The sequence below is a fragment of the Parasteatoda tepidariorum genome, chromosome 8 (genome assembly GCF_982258835.1).
Source record: "Parasteatoda tepidariorum strain Cologne lab strain chromosome 8, Ptep-v5.0, whole genome shotgun sequence".
NCBI classification, from domain to species: Eukaryota; Metazoa; Arthropoda; class Arachnida; order Araneae; family Theridiidae; genus Parasteatoda; species Parasteatoda tepidariorum.
In genome coordinates this window covers 10,959,603-10,981,890 of record NC_141762.1, presented here as the reverse complement: position 1 = coordinate 10,981,890, position 22,288 = coordinate 10,959,603, and the positions used below count along the sequence as shown (strand labels likewise).

At 30.3% G+C, this 22,288-nt stretch overlaps 1 protein-coding gene across 1 annotated transcript in view; it reads left to right on the top strand.

The window, feature by feature from the left end:
* LOC107441087 (gonadotropin-releasing hormone receptor) overlaps positions 1–20,229 on the top strand; it is a 163,999-nt gene extending 143,770 nt beyond the window's left edge. The window contains exons 2-3 of the mRNA XM_071180700.2: positions 3,234–3,417; positions 19,715–20,229. Coding sequence (XP_071036801.2) covers positions 3,234–3,417; positions 19,715–20,142 — 612 coding nt within the window. The 3' untranslated portion in view covers positions 20,143–20,229. The remainder of the gene's footprint in view (positions 1–3,233; positions 3,418–19,714) is intronic.
* Positions 20,230–22,288: the final 2,059 nt, after the last annotated feature.

Genomic DNA, 22,288 nt, shown 5'->3' with positions numbered 1-22,288 from the left:
AAAATTTGCTGTTTTACATTCTATGGCTTTATCGAAAAAATCTGCGTTTAGCTTGTATATATGCTGTGATAGAGTTGGTATTTTGAGGTCTGCATGTATATTGGTATTCCGGATGAACCATCTTGCACAGGTTATTTTTCTAAGGATCTTGTTTTGGCATTGGTTTAATTTCTTCAGTAGATGTTGAGGTATCGTTGTCCAGGCAGGTGAGGCATAGGTAAGTATTGGGCGGATCATTGCTGTATATAGTAGCTTCTTTAGTTTAAGTGACATATTCTGATTATATATTAATGGTTGTATGGCTATTATTGCTGCATTTGCTTTATCTATTGTGATTTTGATGTGATCATTCCAGGTGAGTTTGCTATTGATTATAAGGCCAAGATAATTTGCTTTTTTAACTATTGGTATTGGTATGTTGAACATTTTTGGTTGAGTCTCTGAAGTACTATAACGTGGTGAATTATGTAAGCCTACGAATTATTTAGAAATAGTGGTGGATAAAATTCTACTAAATGGAATTTATTAAACAAAGAATCAATTAATAAGCTACCACTTTAAAATATATATTTGCTGTCCGGAGCAAGTTGGCATATTTTATTCTTGAATAAATAAGTGTTATATAGCTTAATATCCTATGTAAATGATAAATATCAATAAAACGATTTTTTTTCTTAGCTTTCACAATGTTATTTTCAATTCTAGATTATATTCGAGTGAGAAAAATTATAGCAGCATAAAATACAACGCCGCTCCAAATCTCTCGAGTGTGCACAGTTAGGCCTATTTAGAGAATTAACTCAAGCGCACAAGTTAAGGGGTAAAGAAAATTGACGCAGCTTAAAATACTTTGTCCTTTTATAAGTTAATTTTCATAAAAGTTCTAAAAAAATTAAAAATTTATAAAAATCAGTTTTAATAAGTTTAACCATTTTTGTCCTGACTTTCCTTTATCACAGTTTCTCGTTTTTCTGAGAAAAACATTGCACTTGTTACTTATTCTCTTTAACTTCGTTCCCAGTAAATACTTCCTCACTCGACACTGAAAATAATTCAATAAAGCTTCAAAAACATGCCAAATCAGCATTACATGGCCGTATGAAAAGAATAAACAAACATTTTATCCCTTTAGGGATTATTTCTTTATTTCTTCTCAGTAAATAATATTTCCCTCAGAGGATGCTTAATCTAATTCAATAAAGCAAGCAAAATATATATACCTGATCGTCTTCACATAGTTAGATACGAAGAATAAACAAATAGTTTATTCTTTTAGAAAGTGTTTTCTATCACTAGTTTCTAAATATTTTACAATTTATTTTTAGATTTCCTTTCGTGTTAAATAAATTATGTGTATGCGTTGTCAACTTCAATGTAAGTTGAATAAAGAAATTATAAATGGGCAGTACATGCATTAGATATTGAAAGTAACATGGAAACCTGATATAAATAATAAGCCCATATTATAATAAGCCAGAAAAATAAGCCCATACTATTCTTAATTGAGTACTTGTACTCCAGAAGAAGAAGATAACCAATACCCACTCATGTGACCAATGATGTCAGGACCAGCTAATTTTTATCAAAAGCTGAGCTAAGTCTCTCTACATAACTCAAAATATTAATTAGCGTTGAGTTAATTAAATAGAGAGACGTATAGCAAATCAAATTTGTCGAAATATAATTCTTTCTAGTCTGCTTCTTTTACTTAACTTAGATTTATTATTTTTTCATGTATTTAATTCTAACCATGATATATTTTTGTTTTGTGTACCTGGCAATTTCGATGCATAATTAGTTTGTTTATGATCTGCATGGCTTCATGCCTGTCTTTGTGTAAATATATAGTGATAGAATTCAAATCTTTGTGAAAGAATATAGGAGAGAATTGGTACTTGATAGGCTTGACTTCCTCGAAGTAGAATGAAAATAACAGTTGCTAACGTAAACAAATACAACTTTTCAATAACCATTCAGGATCGAGATACCCACCCTACGTCACTTGTAGATATCCCATTGGGTAAGTACAACTCGAGAAGAAGTGAAGTGATTATGCCTAACTATGGGATTTAAAACAGATTTAATTGGATACATGTAAGTGACGTTGCGAGCTTATGTTGAACCTGATTGGCTTCTGCATCGGCATAAGGATTTTTCCAAAGATGACGTCACTTTTTGGTATCCAATTATAAACTTTTCGTCACTGGTTACTTTATCTTGGATAAAATAACAGTCCTAGATGTATGTTGGAATTGCTGAAAAAAATCTTGCAAATCATAGATATTTTAATCTTAATTTAATCTAGTAATAATGATGTGTTTTCTTACTAGTTCTTGTTCATTTCCGTCTCGATACATATTAGCCTTCAGCGGTGATTGTATTTAATGGAGAGAAAAAAATGCTCCATTTATCTAAATTTAATCTCTTCGGGATGGGCGAGTAAGAAATACATTCGAACAAAATAAATGGTGGTCGCTTAAAAGTGGACAAGGTTAACCCGTTTTGTCCCGAATTTATATATTGAAATGATGCAAAAAGTGGTTTTATGGATAAAGTGGTATAATATATTATCGAAATTAAATGTTTTTTCTACTGTTAGGCCATTCAAAAAGTCTTTGATTGATCAAAAAGTACTTGCTCCTTATAATTCTAGATCTAATCAGAAATAACTAAATCATTGTGGTATCTGAGAATCTTTTAATTCACCCAGATAAATGAAAATGCTGAAAAAAGTTTCCCACCACAATGAATGTCTTTGAAAAAAGGTTCATTGTGGTGGGAAACTTTTTTCAGCATTTTCATTTATCTGGGTGAATTAAAAGATTCTCAGATACCACAATGATTTAGTTATTTCTGATTAGATCTAGAATTATAAGGAGCAAGTACTTTTTGATCAATCAAAGACTTTTTGAATGCCCTAACAGTAGAAAAAACATTTAATTTCGATAATATATTATACAACTTTATCCATAGAACCACTTTTTGTATCATTTCAATATATAAATTCGGGACAAAACGGGTTAATGTTTTCTTTTCCTCCTATCTTTAATGATTCATTAGATTTTGATAACGGTTTTATTTTGCATTTTTTTCAAGCCTATACAGGAGTATGTGAATTATCCAATGTGTTTTTTTTTTGCCTTTATTTTTGATAAAGATTCTTGAAAAACATGTTTAGAAAAGTCATATGATAATATGAAATCTTATTTTAATTGTCATTTTTTACATTTTAGGCACTAATATTTCGAGTTGTGAAGGGACCCTTTGTTGAAGAATTTCATCAATGTGTCACATACGGCTTTTATACGGCAGCATGGCAAGAACAGCTGTATACTTCAGTTAGCTTGTTTTGTATGTTTCTGATACCACTCTGCATTCTAGTGGCCACATACGCCACTACGTTCGCAACCATTGCAAGTAACTAAACTTTATATATATATCTATTTTGTACTTCATAAAATTTGCAATTTGTTTTTTTCACCATCTACATTGGACACTTTTGAGATAATAAGTCCCTACAGAAAGAATATTATTAAGTTTGTTTTACACTTTTCATATAATTCACTACAGAAAAATTTTTTAATTTATTTTACACTTTTGAGATAATAAGTCATTACAGAAAGGATACTATTAAATTTAATTAACACTTTTGAGATAATAAGACTCTACAGAAAAGATATTTAATTTATTTAACACTTTTAAGATAATAAGCCACTACAGAAACAACATTATTGAGTTTATTTTACACTTCTCATCTAATAAGTCACAACAGAAAAGATCATATTTAATTCATTTAACTTTCTTGAAATAATAAATCACATTAGAAAAGATATTATTTAATTTAGATCTTTTGAGATAGTAAGTCACTACAGGAAGGATATTATTTATATTATTAAACACTTTTGAGATTATAAGTCACGAGCAGAAAAGTTATTATTAAGTTTACTTAACATTTTTCTGATAAAAAGTCACTACGGAAAAAATATATAATTTAACTCTTTTCAGATAATAAATCACTACAGAAAAAAATATTATTTAATTTTTTAAACACTTTTCAGATAATCACTCACTACAGAAAAGATATTTGGTTTATTAAACTCTTTTGCGATAAGTCACTTGCAGAAAAGATATTATTCAGTATATTTAACATTTTTAAAATAATTCACTACAAAAAAGATTTCTTAAGACTTTTAACATACTTTGTAACTACGAAAAGAAATTTGTGAAATTATTTAACACTTTGGATGTAAGTCACTACAAAAGAGACCTTATTAAAACTGTTTAGCAATTTTGAGATATTAAGTCACTACGGGATCATTTAACACCTCTAAAATAATAAATCACTACAGGAAAGAAAAATTTTAGTTTATTTAATGTTTTCGGGATAATAAGTCACCAAAAAAGGACGTCAAGATTTCGTAACACTCTTAACATACTAAGCTACTATATTGAAGATAATAAGTAATGAAATAAGGTACTAAGTCACGATAGAAAAAATATTGAGATTATTTAACACTTTTCAAATGCACTACAAAAAAAACTTTATACTATTTTAATTTTTTCTTATAAAACTTAGAAAACTTCAAGAAAAAATGATAATAAACATATTTTATTTCTCTTCATCATACTTTATACCTTTACAAGTATTAACAAAAGATTTGCAATACATTAAAATAGAACAGTGGTGACTCAGGGGATAGAAAGTCCGCGTTCGGGCTACGGAGCGGAGGAGCCATCCCCTCTGTAGAGGATCATAAAATTGTGATGGCATGCCTTCGGATCATCCTCGAGGATACTTTCCAGACCGTCGCCAATAGCTCATTGCGCAGCTGTAGTGCAACGTAAGTGAAATACCGACCAATAAATGGTGCTACTGGAAGAAAAAAAACTATAAAATAATTTTTCTAAGCAACAGTGGCGTAGTGAGCTTAACTCGCGCCCGGGGCACAATACCTTTTTAGCGCCCCCCCTACTCGAAAACCATATAATATTATACGTAAAATATACTCGCAAATCAATAAATATGTATATAATCATCTAGAATTAGTTCAAAAGATACCTATTATTTATTTTATATATTTATAAAGAAATATTTTAAAAACACGCAGTTTTAAAACAATAAAAAGTAAATATTTATTATCTCTAAGGAGATACGTATTTTTAACAATAGTATGATTATAATACATTTATAAAACTAAATACTATGTATAAAGTTTCCTTACTTTTGATGAAGCAAATTTATTAATAATATCATCAAAGGTGATCATTTCAAATGTCAAAATTAATTTTTCAAAATTGATATGTCAAAATTAATTTTAATTTGCTGAATGAACGTTTGCAGCTAACAATTGATACTGTGATAGTCAGGAGTATTTGAAGTGCCACTCTCAGGTTTGAAAAAACATCTTCTCCATACTAGATTATAAAAGTAAGAAATTCTAATGGAGTTTTGGGTTCAATTTCTTTTCTACTGAGGAGTAACATTTTGCAGTCACATATTTCGATAAAGAGTTCTATTCCATTGAAATCTGTATTATAAAATTCACTCAAATGTTTGCAATTTTTTTCAAGGTCGTTATCAACATTATCCTCGTTTAATAAATTTTCAAAGTCTAGTAGAAATCCAAATTTGAAATTAAGATCACTTTATCGTGTACATATTTCTTGTTGGAGACGATCAAGAACGCTTTTCCTAACGCGAGAAATTTCACTTTCTGCTGAAAGACCAACATCTCGAGTCAATTCTTCGGGCATTTTGCGTCGTCTTCTTACACGCATTGTTGTATCATTATCCCATTTTCCACAAAGAAACTTCGCTTTTTCGATTGCCTCTTCACAGAGCTTGTCTCGAATTTCGGCTAGTTCAGTCGTTAATGATTCAAGATCATGGAATGCTTCTCTAAAATTCAGTCTAGGATCTTGTAATCTTAGCTGCACACGATCATTCCTCCTTAAGATTTCATACCAGAAATGAACTGAAGTTATGAAACTAAAAGTTAGTAGGGGAGAGGGGGGCACATGTGAACAAATTTTTTTATTTCTTCACTTTTCGAAAAATATCATCAATTTTTCATAGTAAAAAAGTCCATATGTTTAAATAGTATTTTCTTTGTCTTGTGGAATTTTTTGAGATTTTTCAATAAAATATTTCTTTACTTTATAATATTTTAGAAAAATGACTTCAATTGTTCACATGTGCCCCTATTGGGGGCACATGTGAACAGGCCTGGGGCACATATGAACAAGATTAAAAACACAAAGCAATCATCATATTTCAAAGAAAAAAATTTTTTAATATAACAGATTTAGATACGCATTATACTGAGGGGGTTGTAGCTTACTATGTGAATTTAAATTGTACAACAGTACTGTCAATAAGAAAATAATTTTTCAGCTGTACAATAATTTATCCGTAATTGGGTTTTTCGCAACTTCATGTTCCACGGGTGTTGTAATGGGCCTTTTTTTTCTTCTCTAATACTCTTTCATGCTTTTTTTTCATTTTTTCTATCTTTTCATTTGTAGCTTTAACAATTCTATTTTCTCAGGTGTATCAGTTAATATGCGTGATGCGCAATCAACCATTTAATAAAAAAAAATTTTTTTAAAGGAAAAATTAATAAATTAATTATGGAAAATTAAATAATGATAATTTTAAATGCATACATATTTTTTAAACTTATAATATCATGAGGATAATAATCTTAATACTATGTAGGGGCACTTGTGAACTGTTCACATCTGCCCCAGATGTTTTGTTCACAAGTGCCCCCATCATCCTTCTTAAACCTAACTTGAAAAATAAAGAACTTTTAATTGAGTAAAAAAAAAGAATAATTGTCATAAACTTACCTGAATGTTCATATAATGATCTGCAATAGTTAATTTTAGTTTATTAGTTGATTTATATTATACTTTCACTTGGAGAAGCGAGCGATTATAATATATGCAACACCAGCTGATACAAAGAAATTGTCAGAATAGACCAACAAAATGTCTCATTGTTCTGAAAGTTTTTCAGAGAGGTAGGACTAGTACTGCCATCAATTGAAAATTTTTCGAGATTTTTTATTTCAAATCATATTGGTAAAACATACCATGTTCACATGTGCCCCCTGTTCACATATGCCCCCCTCTCCCCTACATTTTGCAACAGAATTGTAGCTTCACTGCTAGTGTCACTTGTAGTGGTAGTGTCCTCTGCTAATTTTTCAAATACTTCTACTATATTCTCTAGCCCAGTCATGTCAAATATACGGCCCGCGATCGCGATATGTCACAGAAAGGAGAATCGTGTTTTTTAGAGCTTTTAGACTTCACTCGATTCCTCTACGGATTTAAAATGTGCACACTACATTTACAAGTAATTTCAAGGGCAGCGTGTGCCTAGACAAGCGAGAGAGGTAGACAGTAACGACATTTCTTAGCAGTAAGCGGAATCTTCGACTGGAATATACTTAACAGCACAACTACGGATGGCGCTACTGCCATGGCTGGCAATCATTCGGGCGTTGTAACTAAATTAAAACAGAAAACATCAGAAAATTTTGTGGGATTTCCCTGTATAATTCATCAGGAATCATTGGCATCCAAGCATTTAAAAATGGACCATGTCATGCTACCTATAATTAAAAATGTAAATTTTATAAGGAGCAGAGGACTAAATCACCGACAGTTCAGGCAGTTTTTACAAGATTTGGACGAAAAAATTTTTGATGTCCCCTATTTCCCTGAAGTTCGTTGGCTCAGTCGAAGAGCAGTGGATGGAAACTTTTTTATTGTTAAAATCAACATCTACAAACCTAACGACTTGGGATATTTGTTCTCAATGAGAGATATCAGGAGTTGAATCGAACAAAAGTCTATAATATTTATTTCTTTTGATATCATTTATTAGTTGATTTCGAACTGTAGATGCCAGAAGATGAATGAATTCATTTTGAATCTGTGTTGACAAATATGAGACAGTTTTTGGAATTTCTGTGGCATGTTTAAGATGATTTGCTAGTAGCGGATCAAACTGAGCTAAGTCTAAGTAAAGATAATAGGTTTCCTACATTTGTACCATCTTGAAGTGCTAGTTTTTCAGCAAGGCCTCATTATTTGTTTTATTACTTACCAGGAATGCCTTGAACTTGAAAGGTGAACACAGTGAAATATACACTATAATTTATGCTAACATTAAACTTATAACATTTAATATTTCATAACATTTCATTTATATTCTAAGCAGAGCGCGATGACAAGGGCGCAAAACTGAAAAATACACACACAAAATAACTTAAACGTTAATATTTCGAGTATTTCTCGAATTTGTTGCGGACTCCCGCAACCTGTAGCAAGTTGCACGGATACGTACAGCCACAGAAAAAAGTATCCGGAAAGTAACAATTAGAGAATTATTTATTTTTTAATACAGATAATTCTCAGGCACACAACAAATACGGCGTTTGTGTCCTTTCCTAGAAACGACAAAACGCTGTATTTGTTCTGTGCCTGAGAAGTATCTATATTAAAAAATAGACGATCCTTCAGTTGTTATTTTCGGGATATTTTTTTCAGTGACTGTACATATAAGTACATAAGAGTGTTGTTGTTATCGTTTTAAAATAACAAGCGTAAGCTACATAGCGTTTATAGAAATAAAAATAATTAGTGTTCTGAAAGAAAGAATGTTTGTACTTTGTACACAGCAAATATTCATTATGACATATTATTTCATCAGACAAATCAAGAAAGGAGGAGATAATTTATGTAATCACACAGCGTAGATGCTATAAGGAAGTGCAGGCAGACACAGGTCGAGTCAGTACTGCCAGTAGAAAAGACGTGCCATTTCCATTATGAATATATTATTACACTTTTATTTAGACTATTAGTGTTCCTTTTTATTTACGAATTAGCATTTATTATATTACACTGGCACTAAATTTAAAATATATTTTCCAGAAATCAATTATAATAAAAATTATCCTACAATTTTTTTGTTTTGCGGACCATTTGGCGCCCCTTTGCGAGTAGCGCCCGGGGCATGATGACCCCCCTTGCCCACCCCTCACTACGCCACTGCTAAGCAATTGGGTACTTACACTTCAAGAGGAAGAAAATAACGGATACCCATACACGTAACCTATAGCGTCAGTGCCTGATGATCATTTATGAGCAAAATGGCGTGTTTAAGTTGAGCTAAGCTTCTCCACATAAGTTAGAATGTTAATTAACGCTAAATTAATTAATTCGCACATCCTTTTCGTTGAAATATAATTCTCCCTCGCCTAAGTCTTTTACATAATTTAGATTTATTATTTGTTTATGTATTTTGTTGTAACCGTGATATATTCTTGTTTCGTGTACTTCGATGCATAATAAGTTTGTCGATGTTCTACCTGGCTTCGTGTCTGTTTTTGGGTTAGGAAAGAAATACATAGTGAAAAGTTGAAAGAGTATAGAATGTGTCACTTTAAGAGCATTAATACTTGATGGAATTGGCTTACTCTAAATAGAAAGGAAAGAACAGTTGCTAACGTAAATGAATGTCACTTTTAAACAACCAATCTGGAGCGAGATGCCCACACTACGTCACTTGCAGGTATCCCATTATCGTTTGCAGCAACAACATAACGCCGCCTGATGACCAAATTCAAATTTGTCAGACGCTTAAAAAATATTTCCGTTGTAATCGTCTAGAATACATTATACCTTAATTTTTCCAACTAGCAGCGCAATCTGTTGACGATTTCTGCTACTAATCTTTAAATTTGATTAAATCTATGGTTTCCCCAGCAGAGCGCAACAAACTGTACATTTCTGTATTTCGTTGGATTTAAAACCATTTTTCATTATTTGGGAAACTGGTATGTATTTTCTATATTCGAATAATATAGTAAATAACTTTTTGAAATAACCATCTTCCAATACTTTGATTTTGCTAAGTTTTTTCTTTCATTTTTTACCCCAAAATTCATAATCTTACTCCAAAATTCTTTTTCTAACATTATGCGATAGCTGATTTCAATGTATATATCCCTCATAGTACTATGAGGTTAAATTTTATCAATATTTACCTATATCATTTAAGCCTTGAACGTAAACTAAAACTTCTTTATTTTTTGCAGATTCCGGTAAGTTATCTACTCTTGTTCTTCATTAAGTAAGTTTTACATTATATTTGAAGCTTAATAAATCACCACTTTCAATTTATTATGTTAAATAATCTTATGTTTTTTTTAAATATTTTTTAGAAGTTTTTAATTTTGACAGATATGGTAAAATACTATTGTTTTGATAACAGATAACAAAACAAATCTCCATCTATATATATATTTCTCTTACACGGCGACAAAAAAAAGCCTCATTACAACTCCCCGAATGGCAACGCTAGAAAATCGACCAATGATTGCCGCTAAAAATGTCACGTGCCAAATCTAGATGAGCTGGCTCTGCATATAGCGCTTTTAAAAACGGAAACTAGAATATCCAGAGAGAGCATGATCATTCTCACCAAATGTGATCTCTTTCGAAATTCTCTCTATCAGCTGCGGCAATCTCATACTATTAAGCTAGGCAGAAGTGAGTAGTCCTTGTCGATGGATCTCTATTTTAGTATTTTGTCGAAAGCGCTTCTTTTCACGAATTTATATATTACGAATTTATTTGACGATTTTTGATTTATGTCACGAATTTGTTTGTTTTATTATTGTTATTAGTTATTCATTGAAAAATGAGTCTCAGTCGTGCTGTTACGCTTTAAGATTTTATACTATAGCACATTTCTAATAGGTTTAACGAATTGCATGTCATTTATTTGAATTGAAATTTATTTTAATGACTTAATATTTATAAAAAGATGTAATTTTTTAAAAAAAAAACAATTTGTTAAATGGATTTGAATGATTGTTTTGAATTCTTAGAATTTTGTGCATTTGTTATACCTAAGTTAGTAGCGAGCGAAGCGAACTTGGTTTGCGCTTGATTGATAAGATTGCATAGCAATTTTCGGGGGTTGGAGAGCGTTAACGAGCAGGGGGCGCAGCCCACTAGTATAATATAAAAACATAAACGTCTGACATAGTTTTCATTTGTTGTCGGTGAATTTTATTGGCCAAAAAATCACATGGTGGGATCGAGTTTTTTTTTTTTTTTTTTTTTGTCATCAGCACAAAATTAATGAAAGTCATAAAGTTCAAAACTAAAAGTTTTAAACTGAGAGAATTGTTTTTAGTATTATTATTATAACGTAATTCTACACAACATTTTAAGATAAAGTTATTTAAATCGGTGTGTGATATTGTCAATCGCTTTACAATTATTTTTTTTTTGGTGCAAATGGCATTACCTTGGCCAAAGGGCATTACTATACTGTTATTCGTTAAATGATCAGCTTCATGCACAATAAGGTACATGCAAAAATTGTATTTAATATATCCGTCATTTTAGTAAGAAACTATGCTAAACTAGAGGGCTGCTGCCCCTGCTCGCTAACGCTCGCCAACCCCCAAAAATTGCTATGCAATCCTATATGGTTTGCTTCGCAAACCAAGCTCCCTTCGCTCGCTACTAACTTAGGTACATTGCAAATGCACAAAATTCTAAGAAATCAAAACAATCATTCAAATCCATATAACAACTTTTTTTTAAAAAAAAAATTACATCTTTTTAGTAAATACTAAGTCATTAAAATAAATTTGAATTCAAATAAATGACAAGTAATCCGTTAAACCTATTAGAAATGTGCTATAGTATAAAATCTTAAAGCGTAACAGCACGACTGAGACTCATTTTTCAATGAATAACTAATAACAATAATAGCAAAAATAAATTAGTGATATAAATCAAAAATCGTCAAGTAAATTCGTAATATATAAATTCGTGAAAAAAAAAGCTCTTCCGACAAAATACTAAAATAGAGATCTATCGACAAAGACTACTCACTTCTGCCTATCTTAATAGTATGAGATAGCCGCAGCTGATAGGGTGAATTTCGGAAGAGATCACATTTGGTAAGAATTCTCTCTCTCTCTCTCTCTCTCTCTGGTTATTTCAGTTTCCGTTTTTAAAAGCGCTATATGTAGAGCCAGCTCATCTAGATTTGGCATGTGACATTTTTAGCGGCAATCATTGGTCGATTTTCTAGCGTTGCCATGCGGGGAGTTGTAATGAGGCATTTTTTTGTCGCCGTGTAAGAGAAATATATATATAGATTACAGTTGTGAACTCATCAAATTTATTACAACAATACTCTTTTAATTTTAAATGTAATTTTAAAAAATGATTGCTTAGAAAATATCTCATGTTCACTAATAAATCTTAGTAAGGAATCTCAATAAGGGAAAGAGCGAGCGTAAGCAAAAAGATTTTTTATTTTTATTATCTTAAATACAAAAAAAAACAATAATGTGGATGTAAATTATCAGTTATCAAAGTTGTTTAAAATTAATATTTTCGTAAAATAGTTTTATGTATATTCCCTTACAATGCTTTCTATATATCAGAAAAAAAAAATTTTTAGCTGATTTTGCAGATTTTGATTATTTCTGGCATTCTAAAAGGCAAAGCTTTAATTTAAAACAATGGATACCACCTTGTTGTTAAAATTTATCTGGGCTTTAAAACAATAAAATAGCTTAAATATTCTCATATTTATTTTAAAAAAAATCTCTAAAAATCTCCAATTTGTGTTTTTCATTTACGTTAAATTTTCCACAATGAATGAATAACCAAAAAAAAATAAATAAACTCTGAAAACCGAATGTTTTGTTGAATTTATGTAAATACCTCATCGTACCTAATTATCGCGAGGAGAATTGAAATCTGAAATTAGTTCTGCTCTTGAAGCTGCAGATTTGTTTTTTAAATGACTTTTTTTGTCGAAATGTTAAGTTTACCAAAATGGTGAAGTTAAAAAGGTTATATTTACCAGGGGTATGGCAACTTTCAGCATCAACAGGTCATACTAGCTTATCTAATATGACCTGTTCGAAACTACCGGAAGAAACGTTATATTAGGGAAGCACCTCTAGAAGCGTATGACGACATTTTAGCCATGGGTTCCTATGCGATTTTAATCCTGATGATGCACGCTAATTCCCCTGGTAGTTTGTCGTACTATTTATGCGACCCACTGTTATTCATAACGCTCTTAAACTTGTACAGTCGTGCAGCAGAAAAAAACAGTCCCCCCTGAATAACTTTTGATCTAATGATTAGATTTTTACGTTCTTTGTCTCAATCTTAATGACTCGAGGAGGTGATCTCAAATATGCTAACTATTTTGTCCTAGCTATTAAGTAAGTTACAAAATCAGACACAGAAACGTACTTCCTCTGAATAAATATGCCTTTTTTTCTTGGATGGATTCACATTTTTGACCCCCGAAATATAGGAAATAGCGGCAATCTGGGAAATGTGTTTATGAATATATATATATATATATATATATATATATATATATATATATATATATATATATATATATATATATATATATATATATATATAATGAATACAAAAAGGGCGAAAAGAAAAAGGAGAAAAACAAAGAAAATTAAGAAAATCAATAAGTTTTATTTACTGCCCATAAGTTGCAAATATATAGAACTCATTAAATAAGTTCAAAATGTAGAGAAAACGTAGAAAACATTTTAAAATGTAGAAAAAATTACAGAATAGTGAAAAAAAATTAAGAAGAAAAAAAAATGAAGCATGATTTCCTTGCGAAAATGAATGCGCACAAGGTTGCATTGCGCTCATCCATTTTCGGGCCCATGACGTGCTTCAGTACGGCAGTAAGAACGCGCTAAAAAACAAAATCCTTCTATTTACATTTTTACCATAATTAGCACTTCTATTTTCATATTTTGTAATCTGGCAATCTTATAACGAAAATATTTTAAATCATTCTTGAAAATTTTCCCGTTCATGTAAGTTCATTTGAATTTGCTACTAGCTTTATAAATTTCGTTTTATGTTTTGTTCTGTTTTTTTTTTTCTTAATTTTTTTCTGCTTTTCGCATGATATTTATTACTTAATGTGTTCGATTCTATTTTGTTTCAAAAAAATTTAGAGTGTTCCTGACCCTATTGTATTTATATATTTTGCTTTGACTATTATTAGAAAGCACTCCTGCTTTCGGATATAATCGTGCAGGCCGATGAAGAGATTATATTTTTTTCCGGATTTTTATGAAAATTTTTTTAAATAATTTTCCTCTTCTCTTTTTTGATTATTCTGTGATTTTTTCCATGTTTTTTTCTACATTTTGAGTATATATATATATATATATATATCCTCCAAAGTTTGGACCCCTTAATATTGATTTTACTTTTTGCGTATTTCGCTATATCTCGAGAACGTTTTGAGCGAATTGATAGTTAAGCGTATTTAAAGCTAATTTGATAGTTCCATGCGAAAAATAACCTTTAGTAAATATTAATTATTTTTTATTGGTTTATTTAATATTAGACGAAAAGATTTTGAATAATAAGTTATACAATTTTTTTACATCATTTTAAAGAACGCAATTTTAAATAGCAAAATGCGATATTTGAGCAAAATCGGCATCAAAAGTTCCTAAGCAATCGAGATCCGAGAAATCGGGAATCCTGAGGAAGTTCCTGAGTGAAGAGTTTCTGAGAAATCGAGTTTTAAGTTTTGTGGAGCACTCCCCTGACCAAACTATTTTTTTTTTTAAACGACTTAAAAGTCCTCATGCACCACAAAGTATAGCTATTGGGACCACATTTTCTAGATTGCGGCTATTCCCTATATTTGGGGGGGGGGGGGTCAAAAATCTGAATCCGTCGTAAAAAAAAGGTATGTTCATTTTCAGAGAAAGTACGTTTTCGTGTCTGATTTCGTCTGCACCAATTAATCAGCATATTTGAGGTCACCCCCTCGAACCATTAGAAGTGAGTCCTACAACGTGAAAGTCCAATTATTAGATGAAAAGTTATTCCAAATGGCCTGTTTTTTTCTTCTTCTTTCTTTCTTTCTTTCTTTCTTTCTTTTTTTTATTTTTTTATTTTTTTTTATTTTTGAGCGCGCTGCACATCGATCTGCTTTAAACAATTTTATTTCCTATTTATTATCAACCATTCATAGAAACAATAACTTCAACTTGTCAGAGTATTTGAACAAGTAATAGGGATGAAAATCAGTAAGAAACTTAAACACAAAAATTATATAAAATTTATGAATAACTTTTCTGAAATTGAAACTTTTCGAAAAAGTGAAAAGATGGAACATTGGAATCGAATACTCTAATTAATATTTCAGACTCCAATGGCCATTTCTCTTCATTCTAAAGATATCACAATAGATCGAAGCAAAAGATTTCTTTTCTTCTGCCTACGCGAGCTAAAACAAGGACCCCACACCCCTACTAAAAATATTATACCTCGTAACCATAGTCACCACCAGGGGTTGCGACAACAGAGGGTCATGTGTAGCTTACATTAATTTATTCCAGTGCCTCATTAGTGCTGTGTATGCGTGTTTTAATGAGCTTATTGCCGAATATTCAAAATTTAAGCCCATCTCTGCAAATGCAATGTTAAGCAGAGCTTGCAAATAATTATGAAAACTAATAGTTTTTATAAATAGTTGCACTGTTTGTTTATTCAAGATGCATTTTTTTTTTTAATTAATAGCGGTTGATTCTGTTCTAGCAAGGCAGTTTTCTTTACATTTATTGCTAATAACACTTTTTTAAGAAATAGCCAATTAGCTGAACACTTGAGTAATTGATTAGATGCATTTATTAAAACATCAAATACCGTTTTTAATTAACTGTAAATGTCAATTCCTTCAATTCAATTCAATTCAATTTCTTCAAAATATTTCATTGTAAATTTCAGAAAGAATTTCCTTTTCCTTACTTTTTTTTCTCATAAAAAATAATATACGTTCAACAACCAGTAATCATTAAGTATAATATGTTTTAATATAATTTTAATTTTACATTAATTTTCATTATTATTGTAAAAAAATTATGCTATAATTATATGAATAAAAAATAAATTTGCAAGAAATAAAATTAAGCTAATTTTAAAAATTCTGTTATCGGAATTTAGTAATTTTCTTTCACCCATACAAGCAATCAGCATCATTTTTTTCTGAACAGAATAATTTCCAAATAGCAAACAATATGTAGTTTACTTTTAATGATACAGAAAATTTTTTTAAATGAAATTAGTTGGAATATGCTATTTCATTGAAATAAATTGTATTTGCTCAGGAGCATTTTAATAATTAATGGTGGTTATTTGTGTGATAGAAAAGCAAAAAGCAAATAGTTGTTGATTAAATATTTTCAAGAATGACAAAGTTCGAAAAGAAGATAAAACAAAGAAAAATTATAGACATATGAAGAAGAATAAAGGGGGGGGGGGGAAATAATAAGTAAAAAAATAACAAACAACAGTTTAGAAATAAAAAAAAAAGGGAAGGAAATTTTATTTAAAAAAACGAGAAAAAAAAGATATAATCTTTTCATTACCCCACAAACAAATTAGTTCACCGTTCACCGTTTCACCGTTAATCTTTCTTTTTTCAGTACAGAACTTTTTTATTTCAATTTGTACACATAATTAAAATTAATTAACTCTTATTGAAGTCAATAAGAGTATAGTAATTTTTCCAGATTAGTTGAAAAGAATAGTTACTGTTCTCCATTAATTTTGCTTTATAGAAGACAGCTATTTTTTTAATTAAATTATTATCTAATAACAGATTTAATCAAACATCATTAGCGTTAATAAGAGTGTTGCAAACTGTTATGCTTCACCTTTACGGATTACTACTAATTAAATACTTGACTTTTTATTTCAATTACTGCTGATTTTAAATTATTTAGTTTTATAGATTCACATTTTAAAAGCATAACTCTAAGCAAAATAATAACGTGGTTAAATAATAAAATAATAACGAATAAAGATATTCTTGAGGCATGTGTGCAAACTAATGAAATGACAACAAAGAGACCGAAATTAATTATAAGAAAAAATAGGAATTATTTAAGAATAATCAGAAATATTAAAAGAATTCAAATATTATATTATTAAATAAGATCGTAAAAGATAGATAGTCGTATTAAAGATATCGTCTATTCAATGTATTATAAAAATATAAACACAGAAATTCGAAATGACTTCGCGTCAAGCAATTTCCAAAGGGATCCAGATATTCCTAATTATAACTCTCAAACTACTAATTTATTACTTTTGCTACACTAGGAAAATACTAGATTTACAGGAGCATAGCTATCTACTCTTTTGGACTTTTCAGGAGATTTTATTTCTATATTTAATGCACTAGCAAGATTTTTACAATCATACTTGAGTCTTATTTTTATAAACTTAAAATAAAATGTTCCAATTTTCGTTACTTTCATGCATATAGGGATCCAGCTAATTATTATTTTTTTTCAAGTGTTGGCTAAATGTCAATAAAATATCGTTTGACAATGTCATTTTTTATCGTAATTTCCCTTCTGAAGGAGAGAAACTTTTCTTGAAGACCGTAAAAATTGGCCAATTCAGTGCCAGCTGATCGTTTATATGCAAAATAGCGTATTAAATTTGAACTAAGTTTCTCCACATAAGTCAGAATGTTAATTAAATACACTTTCGTGCATAAAATTTGCTAACATAGAATTCTTTCTCGTCTATGTCTTTCACTTAACTTAGATTTATTGATGTATTTTATTGTAACTGAGATAGATTATTGTTTCGTGTACCTGGCAACTTCGATGCATAATTAGTTTCCTTATGTCCCACATGGCGTCGTGCCTGTCTTTGTGTTAAGTGAGAAATACTTAGTGAATAAATATAGTGAATATATATATGGGTCATTCTCACGAAAACTGTCATTTTACAGTTCATAAAATCCCAAAAAAGTAAAGTGAATAAAAAGCTCTGAAATTTTTTATATTAATAGAAATATGTAATGGCATTATAAAAAAAGTATATATCCTATAAATTATACTTAATATTTAAATTAATTAATTTTTTAAATAATTAATTTATAATTAATTAATTTATAATAATTAATTAATTAATTAATTAAATTAATTAATTAATTTAATAAAGTTATTAATTTTTTAATTTATTTTTCAAATTAATTAATAAGTAAATTAATTATTTTCACTATTTAAAAAGTGAGGGAATGACACTAATAGAGAGGGAATGATATTTTATTTTAATACATGTTTTTATCTAAGTTACATCTACCTAAAGTTTGAAAATGATAACATACTAAGTATATCTAATATTTATTATAATTTAGACTTATATATTTAATAGTTTTTACAGGTTTGGGAAATAAAATTGGCTGGCACGATTGAACAAAAAAAAAATTTTATAATATACTCATCTTGAATCATTCCCTCACTTCAGCGTCATTCCCTCACTTTATACACTAGTGAGGGAATGACGAATTCAATAAAATTTAAAAATAACAGTTAGGCCTAATTAATTTCTGAAGTCAATCACATACAATTATATTCATACAACAAGGCAACATATAATTATCCACTTTATCGATGAAGTTGTATTTTATTTTTCTCTAAAAAATGACATGAGGGAATGACAAATGTAAAAAATTTTACCTGTTTTGATTCATTCAAATTTATTCCACAGCAAAGCTTCTTTAAGTTGAAGATGGAAACATACTGCAATTTTGTTCTATGATGCCAGTTGTTAACTTCTGAAGTTTTTATTAAAATATTTTTATTCTAAGAAGATTGCAGGTGATAAGAACATTGTTGTGAGGGAATGACGCGAAACACTGGGGACAAAGTTTAAAATAGTGCTGTGTTAATATTTTTATCAGAAATTAAATTTAAAATTGATTTTCTGAATTCTATATTTCAGTATTCTGAAATAAAAAAACACGAATTTGTAAAAAAAAAAATTTATTTCAGAAACAATTTTTTCTTTTTTTAAATAATTAGTGGGGACAAGTGAGGGAATGACATATTGGTATATTTTAATTACCTAAAATAAATAAAAAATAAAAATTGATAATTTTATTTTTATTCTTTTGTTAGCTTGCATTCTGAAGGACACTTTCCCTGATTTTTTTTTTTCGTAAGCTGTAAAACAAACATAAAATATACTGGGGACATGAAAATGCCTGTTTTTGTGAGAATGACCCATATAGTGAATAAGGGAGAAATATATAGTGAATAAGTGAGAAATATATAATGAATATAGTAATAAATAGCGAAAGAATTGAAATTTTTGCGAAAGATACAGAATATGGCATTTAAGGGAATTGATACTTGACAGACTTGGCTTACACGAAATAGAATGCAAAGAACAGTTGCTAACATAAACAAATGCCACGTTTCAACAATCAATCAGGATCAAGATACCCAATCTACGTCACTTACAAGCATCATATTCGAAAATAAGCTTAAACAGAAAGCAAAATTCAACAGCTGTGAATAGGTGCATGTAACTTTATAAAAGCATGCCAACAAAACGTTAAGATAGGTAAGATCTAAAAAAGCACGATCAAGCGCAGTTGCTTTAATTCTTGCGTACGGGTGAGTACGGAATCGAACGTAAATTTGCGAAATCACCCTACTGGTTTTTAGGGACCTTACGAAGTCTGAAAAAGATTTAAGTTACTAAGAAACTGTTTGAGAAAGCGTAAGACAGATGGTAGGTATATCAATGTTTTGCTCTATTACTAATTTACTTTTCTTCGTAGGTAAAAATCGTGTGTTCGGTGGTTCCCAAAATCCATTCGATGATGCCCGCCGCAAGATTCTCCGGAAAGCCAAGGTCAAATCCCTGTGGATCACGGTGGTCATTGTTTTAACTTTCATCGTTTGCTGGACACCCTATTACATCAGTATGATCATATCTGTTTTCCTGGATCCAGACGAACAACTTGATCAGGATCTGCATGACGTCATTTTCTTTTTCGGTAGCTCCACTGCTGTACTCAACCCTGTCATTTACGGAGCTTTCCATTTGAGAAAAAGTGATAGACCGCCATCTAGTGGCAACAGCTCAAAAGTTGAAGTTTCATTTGCTCTCTCTACTTACAGAAAAATTCGCTCGGTGAGGAACAGTTCCGCGTCATCTCAATTCAATGGAAGAAAACATCAATCAATGAATGTGGAGACTTACTAATCACTCGTCACTATATCAATCATTCCAATCTTTTTTCTCAGCCTGTTATTTTTTCTCTCATCCAACATTCATAAAAAATAATAAATGTTATTATTTGGTGTTTTTAAATTGTGCTCTCTCAGATTTTTTAAATTTTAAGAAGTGGTGACGAAGATGTAGCGTTGAATACCAGAACGTTGAATACCAGAGTTTCAAATTATTTTTAAATTAAACACAATAGTACCAAAGAATATACAGGGGGGGAAAGTGTAGCAGTGTGAAAAAGAAACACTATATGCATTTTTTTGAATCTCTGCAGTGTCAGAAAAAATATATATATATACATATATATATATATATATATATATATATATATATATATATATATATATATATATATATATATATATATATATATATATATATATATATACGTGGAGCATCGTTTATACGACGCCGAAGGGACCACCGAAAAACGTCGTATAAACGATAACGTCGTATAATCGATTTTTACTTCTAAAACTGAAACTAACTCTGTTTTCAATTAATTTTAATGTTTAACGTGTTAATTTACATAAATTTCTAAATTAGACAAAGCAAAGCAAACAAATAACCAAAGGAGAAAAATTGCAGTGAGCCATTTGAATGTATGTTACCTTTAATTATATTTTCTTGCTATTATTCTCTACAATGATTTGAATAGCGAGTTGAAGTTACTGCTTTCTATGATGCAATTTTAAATTTATAATCTCGGCCAAATCTAATGGCTGAAGCGCACTTGTGCAATTTGCAGGAAAAAAGAGAGCTTTTACATTTTCCAAAATAATTAGTATCGATGGGTGCGCTGGGCATTGGTCGATGAATAGAGCAATTTTTCGTTTTTTCCTCTTCATAACATTGTCTAGATTTTTCAGTCATCTAGTAAAAATTACGGTCGTCATCCAAGCATTCTTGTTGACACCCTTTTCTGCATCATTCATGTTGACAAATTCCGCCTTTTTTTAAAATACACAAGAAAAAATAAAAAATTAAATAAAGAACAAAATCTAAAAATCGACGTATAACCGATTCTGTGCGTCCTATAAACGATATATTTTTACATTAAAATGAATAGGAATGATTTGGGACCACACTAAAACGTCGTATAAATGTAAACGTCGTATAAGTGATCGTCGTATAAACGATGCTCCACGTATATATATATATATACATATATATATATATATATATATATATATATATATATATATATATATATATATATATATATATATATATATATATATATATATATATATATATATATATATATATATATATATATATATATATATATATATATATATTGTTGGATTTTGTTGAGAGCAAATCAGACTGAAAGTCACGTAGAACAAACTGAAAACTTAACTTTTATTTACATCCAAAAAGAATATAAAAACAATAAGATGTTGCCAGCACAGGAAACTCAAAACTATAACTAATCTCGAACTCAAACCTCAACATCCTCCCCACCCTGGTCGACCTCGAGGGGGATGACCAGAGCTACCGGACGGGTTATATTGTGACCATTAACTCTCAGCTCACAGGATCTTATTTTTCCATCTCGTCCTTCATGCAAGTTCACCACTCTAGCTTTCTTCCACATGTGACGTGGTCGGACATCTTCTTGTAGAAGTACAATATCGCCAATTCGGATGTTAATGATATTGTCCTGATTACGAACTTGATGAAATGACCGCAATTGAAGCAAATATTCCTTAGACCATTTTTTCCAAAAGCAGTCGAGTAAGTCCTGCTGCTGCTTGTAGAATTTTCTTAGCTTTGTGTTGTTATTTGGGCTGGATGGAATGGCCGTTAGTTTCCGTCCTATCAAGAAATGGCTTGGTGTTAAGGCTGTGGAACTGTCATCTTCGTTTATCAATGGTCGGCTGTTCAGAGCGGCTTCTATTCCAATGAGGGCCGTGGACAGACCTTCCTCGTCAAGAAGTGCTCGTCCGAGTACCTTTCGTAAGCATCGCTTGACAACTCCGATTAGGCGTTCCCACCAGCCTCCCCACCAAGCCGCTCGTTACGACAGATTTCATGCGGAAAAGCACGAAGTATTTTAGGAGCCAAAATTCTTCCGTATGATTGAGTTTTTTCTCCTAAAGCATCTAAAGCCTGTATT